At 42.6% G+C, this 18219-nt stretch overlaps 1 protein-coding gene across 2 annotated transcripts in view; it reads right to left on the reverse strand.

Annotated features, from left to right (window-relative positions):
- trak2 (trafficking kinesin protein 2) overlaps positions 1-18219 on the reverse strand; it is a 64958-nt gene that overhangs the window by 15492 nt on the left and 31247 nt on the right. For both annotated transcript variants that reach the window (XM_033024379.1, XM_033024380.1), the window contains 8 exons: positions 15684-15800; positions 14736-14945; positions 10313-10391; positions 4517-4647; positions 4311-4385; positions 1849-1983; positions 865-941; positions 121-300 (listed from right to left, as the gene is read on the reverse strand). In XM_033024379.1, the coding sequence (XP_032880270.1) occupies positions 121-300; positions 865-941; positions 1849-1983; positions 4311-4385; positions 4517-4647; positions 10313-10391; positions 14736-14945; positions 15684-15800 (1004 nt within the window). The remainder of the gene's footprint in view (positions 1-120; positions 301-864; positions 942-1848; positions 1984-4310; positions 4386-4516; positions 4648-10312; positions 10392-14735; positions 14946-15683; positions 15801-18219) is intronic.

Here is an 18219-nt window from a genome sequence, read left to right on the forward strand (position 1 = left end):
TGCAACGTTGAAACAGGATAGTAAAAATATTCCTCTTACATATCTCTCATTTATCTATCCTGTCTATTAACATTGACCATTAGTATTGAGAAAGCAATTTATTAACATCTTATTACTCACCAATGGGAACCAGCTTCATCAGCTGAGCTATTTGTCGTTTTTGAATCAGTTGGTTTCATGGTCATGATAACAGATGAGCAACCAGATCCTGGAATAGATCCCAAAGGAGAAGCTGGCATGTGTGATTGTATGGTTTCATTGATACTTCTGACTGTCTGGAAAACTCGTCTGCGTTGGCTCCTAGAGTAAAAAAAAAAGGAATACATCAATGTATTGGAAAGACAGCAATTACTGGGTGTGGAAATGAGGAAGAAATGGGCAACCAATTTTAATGTTAAAATTGGACAGGTCATGTCAGGAAGCATTTCTTCACTGGAAAGAAAATGGTAATTTAGAACGCTCATTCCCAAATTCAATTGGACTCCAGCTTCAACAAGATCAAAATTCCATAATATTTGTTATGCAAAGGTAACAAGAGATATGGACCCAAGTAAGATACAATCAGCCAATCTTAGTGAAAAGCAGTCTGAAGAAGAGTTTCGGCCCAAAACATTGCCTATTTCCTTCGCTCCATAGATGCTGCTGCACCCGCTGAGTTTCTCCAGCTTTTTTGTGTACCTTAGTGAAAAGCAGAGCAGGGTCAAAGGCCAAACCTCATTTCTTATGTATGCTCTGGAGTTAAGACGCAAGGACAAATCTTTCCCTCTAATTTGAAGGATGAATTGCTTTGTCCAGGAAGGATTTTTCCCCCCAGAAATAGTAGCTTGAAAACGTGCTCAGAGCAGCAATAGAAATTCCATTTACCTTTGATCTTGAACGGGCGACTCTTCCAGGTTTAGCTCTCTGCGCATACTTCCCTCAATCTCCGCAGCCAATGAATTCTACAAGATATCATTTTATGATCACTTTTCAAACACACATAAATTGTAAATATTTGTAAGACATTGTAAATATGCACACTGGTCAATTATCAATATTAATACACCTAGGCCAATATCAATATTAATATTCTACAAACTTGTCCAACACTTGGCTAGATTAATAATGGTAGGGATGATCCAAAAAGGTGGACCGTGGCAATTGCAAGTAATTTGGTAAAATGTTACTGGCTTGATGATTCATGGTTTTATTTGTGTTTGCCAAAATTATTGGGATTGCACTGTCTCTTTAAAATGAAGTATGAAAATTTCTACCACTGGGTCCCACTAAGTAAAAGCTGCAATGGCAAATCTCCACTGTCCCCTCTCTGAGGCAAATCTTTCACAATAAGAAAGGTGACAGTGATGCATGCAGCTGGTAAAGCTGCTGACTCACAGCCCAGCGGCCTGGGTGCTGTCAGTGTGGAGTTTATTTTTTGTCTCCCTGTGGGTTTCCTCCAAGCACTTTAGTTTCCTCCCACAGTCTGAGACCTGCTTGTTCATAAGTTAATTGGCCATTCTAAATTACCCGTGGTGTGTAGGTGAGAGACAGAATAATTGGGGATAGTTGATGGATATGAGGGAGAATAGGCAACTGGGAAAGAATTTATGGCATTGGATTGTTGGAATTGCCTGGCAGCTGGTACGACTCGATGGACTGAATGGTCTCCTTCTACATCAAAAGCAAATGGAAGGGATATTGAGAGAAGAGAAACATACATGCAGGGCTAATTGCTATAACAGTGCTGTGTGAAAGTTGTAAGCAGCTTATGCAGCTCTCTTGCTAAATGTTCTTCTGTGTTGGGATGTGAAACAATGGGATTTAACACTCACACAGAAAACTGGAGGATTAGATATCAAGTCTCCATACCATAGGGAACATACTGCAGGATTGTGGTCTGTTAAGTGAGCATGATGTTGATTTGTTCCGCAATTCTTTTACTTCCTCCTGAGATTCATGTAACATTCCCAAACACTCAGCATTATGATCCTGTACTTCCAACAGCTGCAAAGAAAATAACTATGGTTAAAAACCAACAGAATAAAAAAAATTCCACTGATTAAGCTATGAAATTAGCACATCGGAGGCATTGGTTAACATACTGCACACCTCTTTTCCATTACATGTTCATGCTTACATTTGAAAACTAACAGGGTTTGGTATCTTGTGCTTTACATCACTGATATATGATGTAGGTTATAGTCCAGCTTTCTTTACTTGACAACTGAAGCAAGTTAGTAGGGTAGAGTAAAGCAGTAAGCAACCATGGTATATTAGCATAGAGTCATTCTACAACATAGTCATTGTTTATAAATTCTCCTTAAGATGCACAGCCAGAATTCAAGGCAGTTGAAATAGGACTTGAGAATCAAAAGGTTATGATTCCTTAAAGGAAATGAGTCAGTCATACAGTATGAAAATAGGCCCTTCAGCCCAACTCGTAACACAAACAAGATGCCCCATCTAAGCGAGTCACATGTAATCATATTTGTCCCATATCTATCCATTTGCCTATCTAAATATCTTTTAAATGTAATTATTGCACATGCCTCAATTGCTTCCTCAGGCAGCTGGTTGCATATTCCACCACCCTGTGCGTGAAAAAGTTGCCCCTCAGATTCCTATTAAATCTTAAAACAGCGATGGGCCCCGCACTGATCCCCAAGACACATCACTAGTCACAAGTCTGAAAACTTTCCACCACCACCATGCTTGCTGAATACAGCCAGGTCCTGGTTGTCAGTGCTGAGCAGCCACGCTGACCTCCCGGCTCACTCAACATTAGGCAGCCTCTCCACATAATTGTGGGAGATTCAAAACTAGGGGGCACCAGGGCCATTTGTGGGCACTGCCAGCACCTATTTCATATGTTGAGTCATCGAATTATACAACTCATGCCAACCAAGTCTGTCTGAACTAGTCCAGTATCCCTCTAACATATTTCTACACATGTACACACAAGTGACTGGAATCTGTAATAAAAATAAAGGCCTGTCTCTTTTAAGGACACCATCTTTTTTTCTCAGTTTCTCTGTCTCCACTGCATCTGTTCTCAAGATGTGACTCTCTTACCTTGGGAAAGAACTGACCATCCCTCTTATCTTGATGGTTTTATAAACTTCAAAGGTCACCCCTCAGCTTTCTATGCTCCAGGAAGAAAACATTCCAGCCTATTCTTATAATTCACACACCTCCCGGATCCTATAGTCTCCCTCTCCTGAATGGTGGATGTTATGGGAGCTGCTACCTCACCTTCTCAGTGGTTCTGTTACCATAAAACCGCCAGGATGGAGAGGGCAGTGCAAACACGGCCATGGGGCAATTCACTGCTGAATTCATGCCAAGTTCAGGGAGAGCAGAGGTTCATGCCAGGCACTGGCACAGCACCATCATCAGTAACATCTTTCTGAATATCATGCTCTTTTTTAGTGCTGATTCCGTTAGCCCATTCGCTCATGGGAATACATTCTGAGTGTGAAGTGCCGGTATAGGCTACCATCGCTCGATACATGCAGAGCTGGTGGCTTGACTAGTTACCAGCTGGTGTCATGATAACCAATTGTTGGGATAAAAAACATCCTTTTATGAATTGCCCACAATGCTAAACCCTACCTCATCTTCCCTGTTAGCATATTCTTCTATTCTTTTCTTCAACAAAGTAGCCTTCCTTTAAATGTATTTAAATATCAACTACTCCATATATAAATTCTGCAGTCACAAAACTCTCTAGATTAAGCCAATGATCCAGAATATTAATTTTCATGACCTTTAGTTCTAAATTCCCACAAATGTTTTGTCCACTCCTTCAAATATATTTTTTCTGCAACAAGGGTGTAGTCCACTCCTTCAAATTTAGTTTTTCTACAGCAAGGCTGATATCGGCACAATCACTGATATCTCTAACAAATGTTTTACCACCTTCTCTGCTTCTCCATTTGACAATATGGAGTGATTTAAAACTGAACAGAATACAATTAGAAATGCATCTAAATTGAACTCAATTTTTTTTGCATCATGGCACGTCCATGGATACCTGCAATCCAGCCTGGATAGAAGACCTCAATGCACTTAGCTGTGCAATCCAGCTTATGCAGAATCATAAAAAATGTCCATAGACATTAAATAGACATCATTCAAAAATGGAGCAGCTGATATGTAAAATGGTAACATTACACTGTATGGACTGTAGTTGTGATGAGAGTAGAAACGATGTCTCTCGGTGACTGTTTGTAGAAAGCAAAAAATAAAACAGAATGCTGGAAGCATTCAGTAGGTCATGCAGTGTCTGTGGAAAGAGAAACCGTTAACATTTCAGGTCAAAGACCACTTACCTCTGCTGTAAGCTGTCTCTGGGCATCTTTAGATGCCTGTAAATGTTGCTTCAGTTCTTCTTTCTCAATGGCACACTAAGAAAAGAAATATAAATACCAATCATTTACTATTAAGATAAACATAACCTGAAGGTGGTCAAGCTTAAATGCCAGCCTTGCTCCAAGCTTGATAATAGGGATTCTGTTCATGTGATTTTCACACTTGCCTCTTTGACTTTAAGTTGAAGTTCTACGATTTGACTGAGTAGATTGGTAATCTCCTCCTGGTGTCGAGCAATGTCATCATTCTTTCTGGAAAGATCATCTGCCAGGTTAGAAATGTGTACGTTTGCTTCCCCTTAAAAAACATAAATACAAGGGCAAGATGAATTAAAGAGTTAAAAGCTGCTAATACAGATGTGTCATTCGATTTTACGGGAATTGTGCTGTAACTGTGCATATTAAGTTAGGGTTTTCCAAAAAATCACCCCTACCATGCAGCACGACAAGGTCAAGGAACATTAAAGTATCCCAAATTCCCCAGTAACTCAAATATAAATACTTGGACATAATCCATCTTTCCTTAATGCTGTATCATATTACTGGACCACCTCACGGCACTATATAAATGGTTCCACCACATGGATCACAGTAATTCAAGATGGCATGCAATCCATCACCACACTCCCAAGAGAAATATCAAATGGCTGAATATCTGAAGAACGGTCTCAACCCGATGCATCACCCATTCCTTCTCTCCAGCGATGCTGGCTGTCCTGCTGAGTTACTCCAGCATTTTGTGTCTATCTTATGTTTAAACCAGCATCTGCAGTTCCTTCCTACACAATATCCAATGGCTGATATAAACTGGCCCTATTAGCTACAACCCTGACATAAAAATACAATTGTTTCATACAATCTCAAGAGAAACTAAATGGGTCAACCCTTACCTTCGGGTTCACCGGGAATGACTATTACAAAACTGCTCAGAATAAAACTGCTGATACTTCCTCCAAGAATTGATACAGAGCATAGACATTGTAGGAGCCATTTATGCTTAGGCTAGCTACTGTTGGCACATTATATTATTTTGTCTAGATATATCTTACAATATTACTTTGGACACTTGGGGACGTTCATTAGATGCACAGAGTGGCGTATATATATGGGTAAAGGGCACAGGGAGTGGCAGACCAGGCACAGGAAGGGAGAACATACAGTTATCACAAGGCCGGGGAGAACAGCCAGCTACAACTTGTATGCAGAATGAGGAAAGCCTGGTACGTTCATCTCTTTGTTGTACGACTACTTCAACAAACAACCAACAACAACTGGAAATAACGACAGGAAGATTTGTTTTATTTGGTCTGCGTAAGATCACTCCTACTTACCTGTGTAGTAATAGCAACGGAAAGGAGGACACTGGAAGGGTCGGAAATTTGCCATTACATTTAAGTGAGAACTAGCTCTATGAGTGAAACTGGAGCTTGTGAAAACTTGTGGGAACACGGATTGTTTTATTTCACAAGCCTGACGGCGCCATTCCAAATCAACCTGATACAATGGCCTCACTTGAAGGATATCAAGATTCCTGAAATAGACTCTGGCATTGACCTACTCATTGGGACAAATGCTTCAAAGGTATTGGAACCTGGTCAACAGCCAAGGGGGTGGACCATACGCCGTGAGGACCGTACTGGGGTGGGTCATCTATGGTCCCCTGAGAAGAGACAACGAAAGAATGGATGAAAATGGCTGCCCTGCTGCTGCTGTCGACCAAATATCCATTGTAAACCCAGAGGAGCTATTGGTCAACCAATACAATCACGACTTCAGTGAAAGAACCAGAAAGGAAAAGAAATGTCCAGAGAAAGGTAAAATTCTTGGATATTATGAATCGCTCAGCAAAGATGACAGATGGACACTATTGTCTAGATTTACTTTTCAAACAAAAAAGCGTTAGCATGCCAAATAACCGTTGCATTGCAGAGCAGCTCATTCAGAGCCTGAAACGCAGGTTTGGCAAGAATAAGAAATGTCATGATGAATATACATCCTTCATCACAGAAATGATTGACAATGGTTATGCTGAAATGGTACCAGTGGACCAGCTGAATCAAAGTGATGGAGAGCTCTGGTACATCCCACACCATGGGGTGTATCACTCAAGGAAAGGAACCTTAAGGGTGGTCTTTGACTGTGGGGCAGTCTTCAAAGGAACATCATAAAACTGCCAACTGCTGCAGGATCCAGACCTTACCAACTCATTTATTGGAGTTCTCATCAGATTCAGACAAGAACCGATTGCTTTGATGGCTGTCATCAAAGCAACGTTTCATCAGGTTAAGGGATCAGAAAAGCATATTGACCATCTGCAATTCCTGTGGTGACCCGAGGGTGATGTGCAACAAGATCTTATTGAAGACCGGATGGTCTTTTGGAGCCATGGCATCACCAAGTTGTGCAAATTTTGCATTAATAAGACTGCTGAAGACAACAAAGCTCACTTTCCAGCATAGGTGACAAACACAGTAAAGAACAACTTCTATGTAGATGATTGTTTAAAATCCATGCCTTCAAAACAGTAAGCAGTTCAAATGGCATGAGATCTGACTTCCCTCTGCCAAATGGGAGGATTCATGCAGTCAACGTGGATCAACAACAGCCGTGCTGTATTGGCATCCATTCCACCAGAAAACAGAACCAAGGAGTTGAACTTGGACAACGACAATCTGCCAATGGAAAGAGCACTGGGATTGCAATGGTGCGTTGAAACAGATGTGTTCAAGTTCAGAATTGCTGCACAGGAACGACCATACACAAGACAGGGCATCTTGTCTGTGGTTGGCTCTATATATGATCCTTTAGGATTTATAGCACCATTTACTCTGCCAGCCAAGCAGATTATGCAGGAGCTCTGTAAGAAAAGACTCGGATGGGATGAGAACATACCACAAACCTTCTCTCAGTGATGGGCAGGATGGTTAGCAAATCTCAACAAGATGGTGGAATTTAAAGTGGACCAGTGCATGAAGCCCACAAACTTTGGTCAAATCAGATATGCACATCTGCACCACTTTTCAGACACCAGCGAAAGTGGCTACGGTGCAGTTTCATATCTTAGAATGGAAGATGATAACAAAGATGTGCATAGAAACATAGACATCCGGTAATGAGTTTATCGGCAGCTTTGTGGGAGGGATCTGCATGCTGAGACCATTAAACCCTTTTGAATGTCAGTGAAGTGCTGGCACAGATGCATTCTGCTGTGATATTACCTGCCTCGACTACCTCCTGCAGCAGCAGCTCATTCCATACACCCACCACCATTTGTGTGAGAAACATTACTCCTCAGATTCCTATTCCCCCCTCTCCCGAATCTCAGTCTGAAGACCGGTCTCTTAGATCCTTTATTTGTCATTCAGACCTTTCGGTCTGAACGAAATGTCGTTGCCTGCAGCCATACATGTAATAATAAACAACAAAACACACAGTAAACACAAAATAACATCCACCACAGTGAATTCACCAGGCACCTCCTCACTGTGATGAAGGCAAAAATCTTAGGGTTACTGTCTCTTCCTTCCTCTTCTCCCTCTGCGCTGAGGCGATACCCCACCGGGCGATGGTAAGTCAGTCCCGCTGCTCACCGAGCTCTGCGAACGGGCCGGTTCAAGCTCCGCGGCCCGGGGTGGTCGAAGCTGCCGCCCTCCAGTCCAGCGGACGCAGCTGTTGCCGCGGGAGCTCCGGAAAACAGGCACCAGCCTGTGACCTGCGAGCTCCCGACGATGTCATCCACTGGCCCGCGGCCGAGCCCCGGATTCAGGTCGCCGTCGCCAGAACGCCGCCTCAGCTACCGGAGCCCCGCGCCGGGCAGCCTCAGCCACCGGAGCGCTGTCCCAGCCCCGAGCCGGGCCGCCTCAGCCACCGGAGCGCCGTCCCAGCCCCGAGTCGTGCCACTGCCACCGGAGCGTCTCAGCCCCGCTCCGGGCCGCCCTCACCGGAGCGCCGAGTCGTGCCGCTGCCACCGGAGCGTCTCAGCCAGCACCGTCCCAGACCCGCACCGGGCCGCCCTCACCGGAGCTCCGAGTCGTGCCGCTGCCACTGGAGCGCCCGAACGCCGCCACAGCTCCCGACACACATGCAGGAGCCGCCCTCGACCATTATATTCCTTCCTCCGGTTCTGGGGGGGGTCCTGTGGCGTCAGCCTAAACAGGGGCACTCATGCTCGAACCCTCGTCAGGAGATACGAGGTCGGGCACGTGACGTCATGGGCTAGAGGGGGTGTCCTGATACAAAAGCTCGACACTTACACGAGACCTAGCGAGACAACTGGCAGCTGAGCACGAGGGAACAACCTCGCTCAGCTGCAACAACATTGTATTATAGTTAGCGCACCAACTACCACCGAATAAATGATCCCTTAAACCGGCCTGACGACTCATCTTTATTCGCCACGTATGGTGCCGCTACACTGGCATGCTAAAGGAAAAGGTTGATAAGAAGATGCAAGTCTTTAAAGCAACACTCCACAGACAATGTTTGATGTCCTGAAGATCTTTTCGAAGCAGAAAGCGCAGTCATCTCTCAAAGATTCAAAGAAGAAGGATAAGAAGGAGGAAGAGAAGAAGATTGAAGAATCACTAACGAAGATTAAATGCCAATACCATTTAAATACGTCAGGGAGGGAGAACATACAGTTCTCACCAGACAGGGGAGAACAGCCAGCCACAACTTGTAGGCAGAATTTGTTTGTACAACTACTTCAATAAACAACCAATTAAACTGGAAATAACGACTGGAAGCTCTGTACTATTTGTACTGTGTAAGATTACTCCTACTTACCCGTGTAGTAATGGCAACGGAAAGGAGGACACTGGAAGTGTCGGAAATTACCATTACAGACATATTTGGGAAACCTTCGAATCTAAATTACTTAATTGTGTGACAATTTGCAACACTAATTTTTATGCCTGTGGTCAGATTGGATGAGCTCCAAAATAGTGTTTAATAATTTAAAAAACCATTGGCCTACTTTTAAGGAACAGCTTCTTTAGAATTCAATTACCCTTTGTTTACCTACTCAAATATAATGCAGTAAAGAAAGAACAATCATTTTATTCACTGAAGAAATGCTTCTCATTTGGATGTAGTGCACACAGTTGACTGCAACTGAGCTATCTATACAGTCAATGGATTTCGGCACAAGGTTGAACAGAACGTGGTGTAAATAGAATACTGGGCACTCTGGAATGTCAAAGCCTTATCTGCACGCTTGGGTGGATGCACAAAATTAGTAGTGGTGGGGAAGTATCAATGATTACACTTCAAGGCACTTTCAAAGGGCTCTGAAGTTCAAATGACAATAAATAATTGTATTGTATTGTAAGTGAAGCTGGAGTAACTCAGCAGGACGGGCAGCATCTTTGGAGAGAAGGAGTGGGTGACATCTCGGGTCGAGTTCCGGAAGTGGTGGCGCTGTTGAACGGCTGCGGCTCGCCTGCAGTCCGTCTGTTTTTACTTTTTTGTGTTGTGTTGTGAGAGTGGGTGGCATCGTCGGGAGCTCGCAGGTCACAGGCTGGTGCCTGTTTTCCGGAGCTCCCGCGGCAACAGCTGCGTCCGCTGGACTGGAGGGCGGCAGCTTCGACCACCCCGGGCCGCGGAGCTTGAACCGGCCCGTTCGCGGAGCTCGGTGAGCAGCGGGACTGACTTACCATCGCCCGGTGGGGTATCGCCTCAGCGCAGAGGTAGAAGAGGAGGGAAGAGACAGTAACCCTAAGATTTTTGCCTCCATCACAGTGAGGAGGTGCCTGGTGAATTCACTGTGGTGGATGTTATTTTGTGTTTATTGTGTGTTTTGTTGTTTATTATTACATGTATGGCTGCAGGCAATTACATTTCGTTCAGACTGAAAGGTCTGAATGACAAATAAAGGATCTAAGAGACCGGTCTAAGAAGTACTTTGGTACATACTAGGGTTATGGAAAGTGCTGTATTGAAGACAACCTTTTAATTGTACTTACTCAACTCCTTCACACAGTCATTGACCAGCTGCTGTTCCTTCTCTTCATAGTTGATAGTTTCAGTCTTCAGGTGACAAGCCTTTAGAATGAAGGAGGCACAGAGAAGGCACAGGCTAAGTATGAACATTTACTATTTGCACCCACATGCTGCACCTGATTTGGTGCAAGATGTTTTGTACTTAAGAGAACATACATGCAGGGAAACAATTCAGTGAGGGTTTACTAGCACCCTAGATATTGGGAAGCCACAGAAGAACAAAGTGCCCATAAAACAGCTAAAAATTATTTTGTAGACACAAGGAACTGCAGATGCCAGAATCTTGAACAAAAGCACACAAAGTGCTGGAGTCACTCAGCAAGTCAGGCAGCATCTCTGGAAAACATGGATAGGCCATGTTTCAGGCCGGGACTCTTTTTCAGACAGATTGTGGGGGAGGAGAGACGGGGGGGGAGAGGGGGGGGGAGAGAGAGGGGGGGAGAGGGGGGAGAGAGGGGGGAGAGAGAGGGAGAGAGGGGGGATAGAGAGAGAGAGGGGGAGAGAGGGGGAGAGTGGGGAGAGGGGAGAGGGAGGGAGGGGGGGAGCGGGGGGAGAGGGGGAGACAGACACTCACAGGGAGATGGAGAGGGAGAAAAATATATGTAGGCCTATATTTTTGCGCTGGTTAGGGGGTACTTGGCTGAAAAAATATTTCACAGGGGGTACATCACTGAAAAAAGGTTGAGAACCACTGGCCTAGAGGATAGGCATATGTGTAGGTTAGATCAGAAGAGAGATTTCTTCATTGAGAAGGTTATGAATTGCTAGATATAACTATTTGGATATGGAGACTGTGATACTGAATATACAAGACAATAATTACAAAGCTCTCTCAGCTGGCACCAATCCGTATCATCAGTGGATTACCCCAATACAAACTTTTCCTTTGATCTTTCCACACCCCCCCCCTCCTACCCTTTCTCTGCAAAATCAAGTTTGTTGACATTTTTTGCTAGTTCTGATTTTGCCTACCCGGCTGAGTATTCCTGGCATTTTGGGTTTCTATTTCTGATTTCTGGTAGCTGCATTTTGCTCAACAAAATTACTCTTACTACTTCCAATTCATTGTACAGCATTCACTGCTCATGATGCTGTCTGTCAACTAGGAAGCCTGAATGCAGACTGTGGATGGCTTCATGTAACTAGATTTGGTCTGTGAGCTGACCTCGTTCCTGGATGCTTGTCATTTTAATTCCTTGTCTCTCTCCACACAATGTGCAATCGATTTCCAATATATTCTATTAAAGTTTAGCATAAATTTAAAAAATATCTGAATCTTTTAAAAAGCTTTTAATAATTTCAGGTAATGATTCCGCTTTCCTATTTTCACCTACTCTTCGCCCATCCTTTGAGCTTCGATAAAAGGTCATTAACCCGAAATGTTGAACTATTTCTTTATCCCTATAGATAGCATAATCTGATATGTTTTTATTTCACAATACTTTTGAAATAAACTGACATGTTGATCAATCACAGAAATCATGTATAGTTTTATAACTTGATATAAAGCCCAGTTCCAAGAACATTTAAAAAGAAGAGGTGGTATATTGAACAATCACTAGCCTTGAACCAGTTATCAAGATTAGTAGTATATACACAAAGTGTAAACAAGTGTACAGACACTGCCTGGTGTTTAAGTCAGCTTTAACCATCAGTCATTATGGCATAGTACAATACATGTTAGTTCCTCTACCACTAGTGCGACTACGTAATATAGGAAGTGAGTGTTAATATGAAGTGTTCAATAGGGTGGAGTTAGTGGTAGTACGTTACTCTGATTGGTTCACATGCAATAACCAATCTACACAAAGGAATCGCACACTAGTACCAAGCATGCACAAGAGTCTGCACCAGCTCAACAAAGAAAGCTTCACGAATCTTGTTATTTAGTTCTCCTCTTCACATTTTCTTTAAAATGGTTCTGTAAATACACTGCAGAGCAAGTTAAATCTATTGCAATTAATTTTAAAATAATTTAAATACTCGTAATTCACAGTGCACAAAACTGAACAAGTACGCCCACTGCTGCTATGGGCTGCCACAACCTGCCAACAGTGCAGTTCCAAATTGTTGTATAATTTTGTTACTGCTTTAAGACTTTGACCACTTATATTTCTGGTACCGGAACTGTTAATTTAGCGGGTTTTAACAAGCACCCACATAATTATTCGAGGACATTGCTACCTTATATCCACCCTGTTATATCCACACTTGCCCCATAAATCTCTTAAAATGTTCCTCCTCTCATCCTAAAACTATGCTCTTTATTATTTGACATTAATACCCTGGGGAAAAGATACCACCTGCCCTTCTATGCCTCTCAATATTTTTTTTTACTTCCATCAGGTCGGCCCCCAGCCTCCAATGCTCCAGAGAAAACAACCCAAGTTTGTCTAAACTCTCCTTATAGCTAATATTCTTCAATCCAGGTAACATCCTAACGAATCTCTCCTGCAGACTCTCCAAAGCCTCCACATTCTTCCGGCAATGCAGCAACCAGAAATGCACACAATACTTCAAATGTGGCATACCAAGGTTTTTTTTTTTTTAATTGCAAGTTTTTGCTAGTATAACAGCTAATGCAGACTAATAATCTGGACACTGTTATTTGACAATCATAATTTTAATCTGGGTTTAATACTTACATGATCTGCTAACCACATTCTAATCTAGCATCCACATGAAAATCAATGCCATTATAATCTGTCTTCTATAACATTGCAGATAGTGATTCTAGCACTATCTGGCACCCAAATTGTTGATCTAAAGCACTGTTTACCATGTTGCTAACCTAAGACACAACGTCTGATATCAACTATGCTGATCTAAATGTGCTATTTGGAATAGGCCACAATTTGATTTTATCATGTAAATATAACCACATCACACATTTGACCAAATCCAAAACTTTGACACTAGAAAATTGAAATATTCCAGCTGCTGAAATCTGAAAATGCTGCAAACATTCACCAGGTCAGGTAACATATATATGAAGGCAAAAATTAACATTTCAACTCGATGACTGTTTATCCAAATTCCACAAGAAAAAAGTTAAGAAATGTTAAGCAATCGTAGTCAAGTAAAAGTGCTATTGTATTTTCAAGGCTGTATACCACTTCTTGCAAATCAAATGATTGCATAACTTCAGTTTCCCTTACCATTCAACGTTAACCAATCCTCTGCTAGTCACAGCTTTATTACAGTCCACTACATTTGTTTACTCTTCAACTATAGATAGTGAAATAGAAGAATAGTTTTCTATTTGTGTTTTTTATTTTGCACAATGTCATTTTTACAGGCTTTTTCTTTTCACCATCTTGTAGAATTATATATAATTTATGTTTTTGTGTGTTGTCCTATTCTGTGTGTTTGTGATGTTGCTGCAAGATGGTCATTGTACCTGACAGGTGACAGTTCGGATCGAGACCCTTCTTCAGACTCAAGAATGGTCCTGCCCCGAAACGTCACATGTCCATTCCTTCCCAGATGCTCTCTGACCCACTGCGTTCCTCCAGCACTTTGTGGTTTTGGTCAAGGTTCCTGCATCTGCAGTCTGTCACCATCTTACTGCTCCACTGTGAAACCTCCACAAAGTATGCCTACTTTGAAGTTCTCGTCCTCACTATGTAAACCTATTGGACTGAGAATGGTCAAGAAGAGACGTGCTTCAGAACAGAGTAATTTATCCAGCATTGGTTTAATGTAACATTACATAGGGAGTAACCAAAAAAATGACCAACACAGAAGACATGCACGGAATTATGTCTCAGTTTTGATGAGTTGATTTTCCTCATGTCAGAGTTAAATTGGGAAACCATAATTGTGTTCCAATTATTGCAATGCTTTACAGCAGAATCACCATTGTTCCCATTTAGATCTCAGGACAAGATGTGGTTTAAATGACATCTTTATTCAATTAAAAAATGGCATCTCGGAATTTAAAATGCTTAAGTAACACTAAGGAGAAGCCATTTAATCAACCGGGCTGTGCCAAAGTTTATGCTACACACAGATCTCTTCCCACCACTCAATCCCCATCAGTACATTCATCAAAGAGTGAATAATGTGAACTATAGCAGTGACCCTTTTTTTGACTTGTGGTGCATACTTACAGTGCCCTCCATAACGTTTGGGACAAAGACCCATCATTTATTTATTTATCTCTGTACTCCACAATTTGAGATTTGTAATTGATAAAAAATAAACACTGCTGTAATTTCTACATGGTAAAACCAAAATGTAGAAAAATGGCCTTTATTAAAATTTGACAATGTGCACTTTAACCACATGTGGTTTTTAAAATAAATAAATAAATGACGGGTCTTTGTCCAAAACATTATGGAGGGCACTGTACATCAATTAATTTGAATGCTCACCATTACATACCTCAGAACGGAGGGAGAGATTTTCATCCTCTAGTTCTCGCAGTTTACTCTGCAATGCATCCAACTGCATCAAACTGTGCGACAAATAAAAGGACTCATTATGGCGGAGGGGCGTGGAGCAGCTGGAGTCAGATTCACTCTCCTCAGAAGCACTGGCCACAATTCGCAGGAGCTCATCCTTCTTTGACAGCTCATGCTGCAGTTGGTTAACCTGATGGAAAGAGTATGGACTGAGTGAAGGGCAACGGTAAAAACACAGAATAAGGATGAACCAACCCACGGAGAAACAATGCATCCGTTCTTTCCGAATAGTTATTCCTCAACCTAGTTGCCGGAGAACCGCTACCTCTCGATTCAAGAACAGTTTCTTCCCATTAACCACCAGGCTATCACACGGCACAACCTTAACCATAATCCTGCATCAGCACTGAACTACTTGTATAAGGTTGCACAACATACTTGAGTTTGCACAATTATCATCTGGTTACCTCGTATCATTGATAATTTATTGTATTATTGTTTAATGAATAATTGTTGTGTTATTGCAATGTAAAACTCAAGTAAGGAATTTCATTGTTCTGGTGGAGGCAGAACATGACAATAAAACACTCTTGACTCGACATTACGAATTGAATTTGCTTTACTACGCTGCAAACTCCCCCAATATTAGGATCGGAAAAAGATAACTAGGCAATCATGAGAAAGAGAGACTAGGCATTCTGCAGTTTAGGATAACCTGGTGGCAATTCCACACAGGATAGGAACTTAATACCATGATAGCAAATGGAATGAATTGGGTTGGATTTAAGGTCAACTTTCCACTCTTTTCAGCCATCTAAACAGAGCACAGGCTTTGCAAAAATGGAATCACCGGTGTCACAGTGGTTGGATGAAAAAGGAAGGCAGCTTTCCTCAGCAAAAAGTAAACCAGTTGAAAATGTCGACTCACTTGATCATAAGCCTGCGCCAACTGTTCCTCCAAGAGATCATTTCTTTCAGACAGTACTCTGTTCCGTTGCAGTAAAGATTGTCCGATACGAGCAGCCAATTCCAAGTCACGATCTCTCTGTCAAAAAGAATCACCAGTATAATAACAACCAACCCAAATGGTTTTGGTAAAGCCCTTTGGCCATTTCTTGAACACAACAAATTTCTAGTGTGAAGCTGTAGGTCATTATAACATTTAATTTCCTCGGTTTGACAAATCTACCAAGGGCGCAACTAGAAGCATCAATTCTGTGGCAAACAGCATGCAGACCATTTTACTTTTTCTTTAATCCAGCTTTGTGGGGAAAATAAATTGAGTTGCTTTGTTTAGTCGCAGTAATACTGTGAAATCTATAAGGCAAGATTAGAAAATGTGGATCTTTGGAATCTAAAGTGAAAAATTCTATGTTGATTGTGAATCTTTTGAATAGTCATACCCATATTTTAATTTATCACAGACTCACCTAAGAGCAACAAACTACCAAATGGGAGTCATTTAAAAGATTCGAGGGCACAGTAGTGCAGCGGTAGAGTTGCTGCCTTACAGCACCAGAGACCTGGGTTTGATCTTGACCATGGCTGATGTCTGCACGCAGATTGTACCTTCTCCCGGTGACCTCGTGAATTTTTTATTGGTGCTCTGGTTTCTTCCCACATTACAAACATGTGCAGGTTTGTAAGTTAATTGGCTTCTGTAAATTGCTCCCAGTGTGTAGGATGCAGAACTAAGATAACATATATCTAATGTACAGGCGATCGCATGTCCAATCCCTCCCTACCTATGTCCTAAAACACCTCACGCGCCCTTCGTCTTCAATGACTTCCGATTTCCAGGCCCCCACTATCTCATCTTTACTATGGATGTCAGTCACTCTACACCTCCAGCCCCTTCCTCGACCACAGAACCAGCCAATTTCCATCTACAAAACACTCTCCTTCACCTAGCAGAGCTGGTCCTTACCCTAAACAACTTCTCCTTCAACCATTCCCACTTCCTCCCAAATACCCAGCACGGAAATCGATATCAAAACATGGGGGGGGGCACACAATTTCTTGGCGCCGCGCGCATTGCATGGCGCTGCGCCCACACGCAGCCCTCCCCCCCACCCCACACTGGCCTGCTGTACCGATGTCTCCTCTCATCATCAAATCGGCGCCCATCGAATCATCAGTCCCAACCCCACTGTCTTCACGGAAAGTGCGGAGATTTTTTAATAGCTTGTTTTTCATCGAGTTTTAAAATCCGAATTACAAAACAGGGTTACAAAACACGTGTCCCCCCTATCCCCCCCCCGGGATTTCCGCCCATGCTCCTACCAGTCTTATTGTCTCCGACTACATTTCATCTCTATCGCCCACTCCCCTGACATCAGTCTGAAGAAGGGTTTCGACCCGAAACGTCACCCATTCCTTCTTTCCAGAGATGCTGCCCGCTAAGTTAATCCAGCATTTTGTGTCTATCTTTGATTGACTGAAGGGCCTGTTTCCTCGTCGTATCTCTAAACTAAACTAAGATTGTTTCAAAAATAACATGGCTTTAGTGTGGTAATAGAGAGAAACTGTATTAATTTAAGAGGATAAGTTACCAGAGATCAATTTTTGATCTTAAGCTTAAAGGGGAGAGAACAGTGTGTTGACAGCAAGTTAAGAAAATCTGTATTTCACCGACTTAAATAGTTATGATAATAAATTCTACATAAATCTTTTTTTTAAAGTATATAATCAAAGAAAAATATGCAGTACTGTGAAGAAAGAAAGGGATAAACCATTAAGCACTTTAAAAGTGACAACACATAATGTGCTGATCGTCCTCCTTTTGTGCATATTAACGATATTCCGTAAATGTGAATCATTAAACTGGAAATAGTTCTTACAGTGCTGCTAGGTTAAACCTGAACAAAGGTATAAAAAAGGCCAAAGACATCCACAGGCAAAGGGTGGAAGACCACTACAATACCGCGGACACCAGAAGCATGTGGCAGGGTGTCAGGGACATCACTGACTACAAGAGCAGCCCCGCCTGCCCCCACAGTGATATCACACTGGCCAATGAGTTAAACACCTTCTTTGCCCGCTTCGAAACTGGCAAAACCACCAGGATAGGAATAACCCCGGCCATGGCGGAGGGACAGGCCTTAACACTGAGCACTCAGGATCAATCGACGCAAGGCTGCAGGCCCGGATGGAGTCCAGGGAAGGGTACTAAAGGACTGTGCTGTACAGCTGGTGGAGGTATTCACGAGGATCTTTAACCTGTCTCCATCTCTGGCAACGGTCCCCAAGTGCCTGAAGACAGCTACCATAATGCCGGTGCCGGAAAAGTCTAAAGTCACCAACCTGAATGACTACCGCCCGGTTGCCCTAACTCCAATACCAATGAAGTGCTTTGAAAGGCTGGTCCTCTCCCACATCAAATCCAGCATCCCTGCCTCACTGGACTCTCATCAATTTGCATACAGGACAAATAGATCCACAGAGAATGCCATCTCTCTGGCTCT

This window comes from Amblyraja radiata, chromosome 7 (genome assembly GCF_010909765.2).
Source record: "Amblyraja radiata isolate CabotCenter1 chromosome 7, sAmbRad1.1.pri, whole genome shotgun sequence".
Classification (NCBI taxonomy): Eukaryota; Metazoa; Chordata; class Chondrichthyes; order Rajiformes; family Rajidae; genus Amblyraja; species Amblyraja radiata.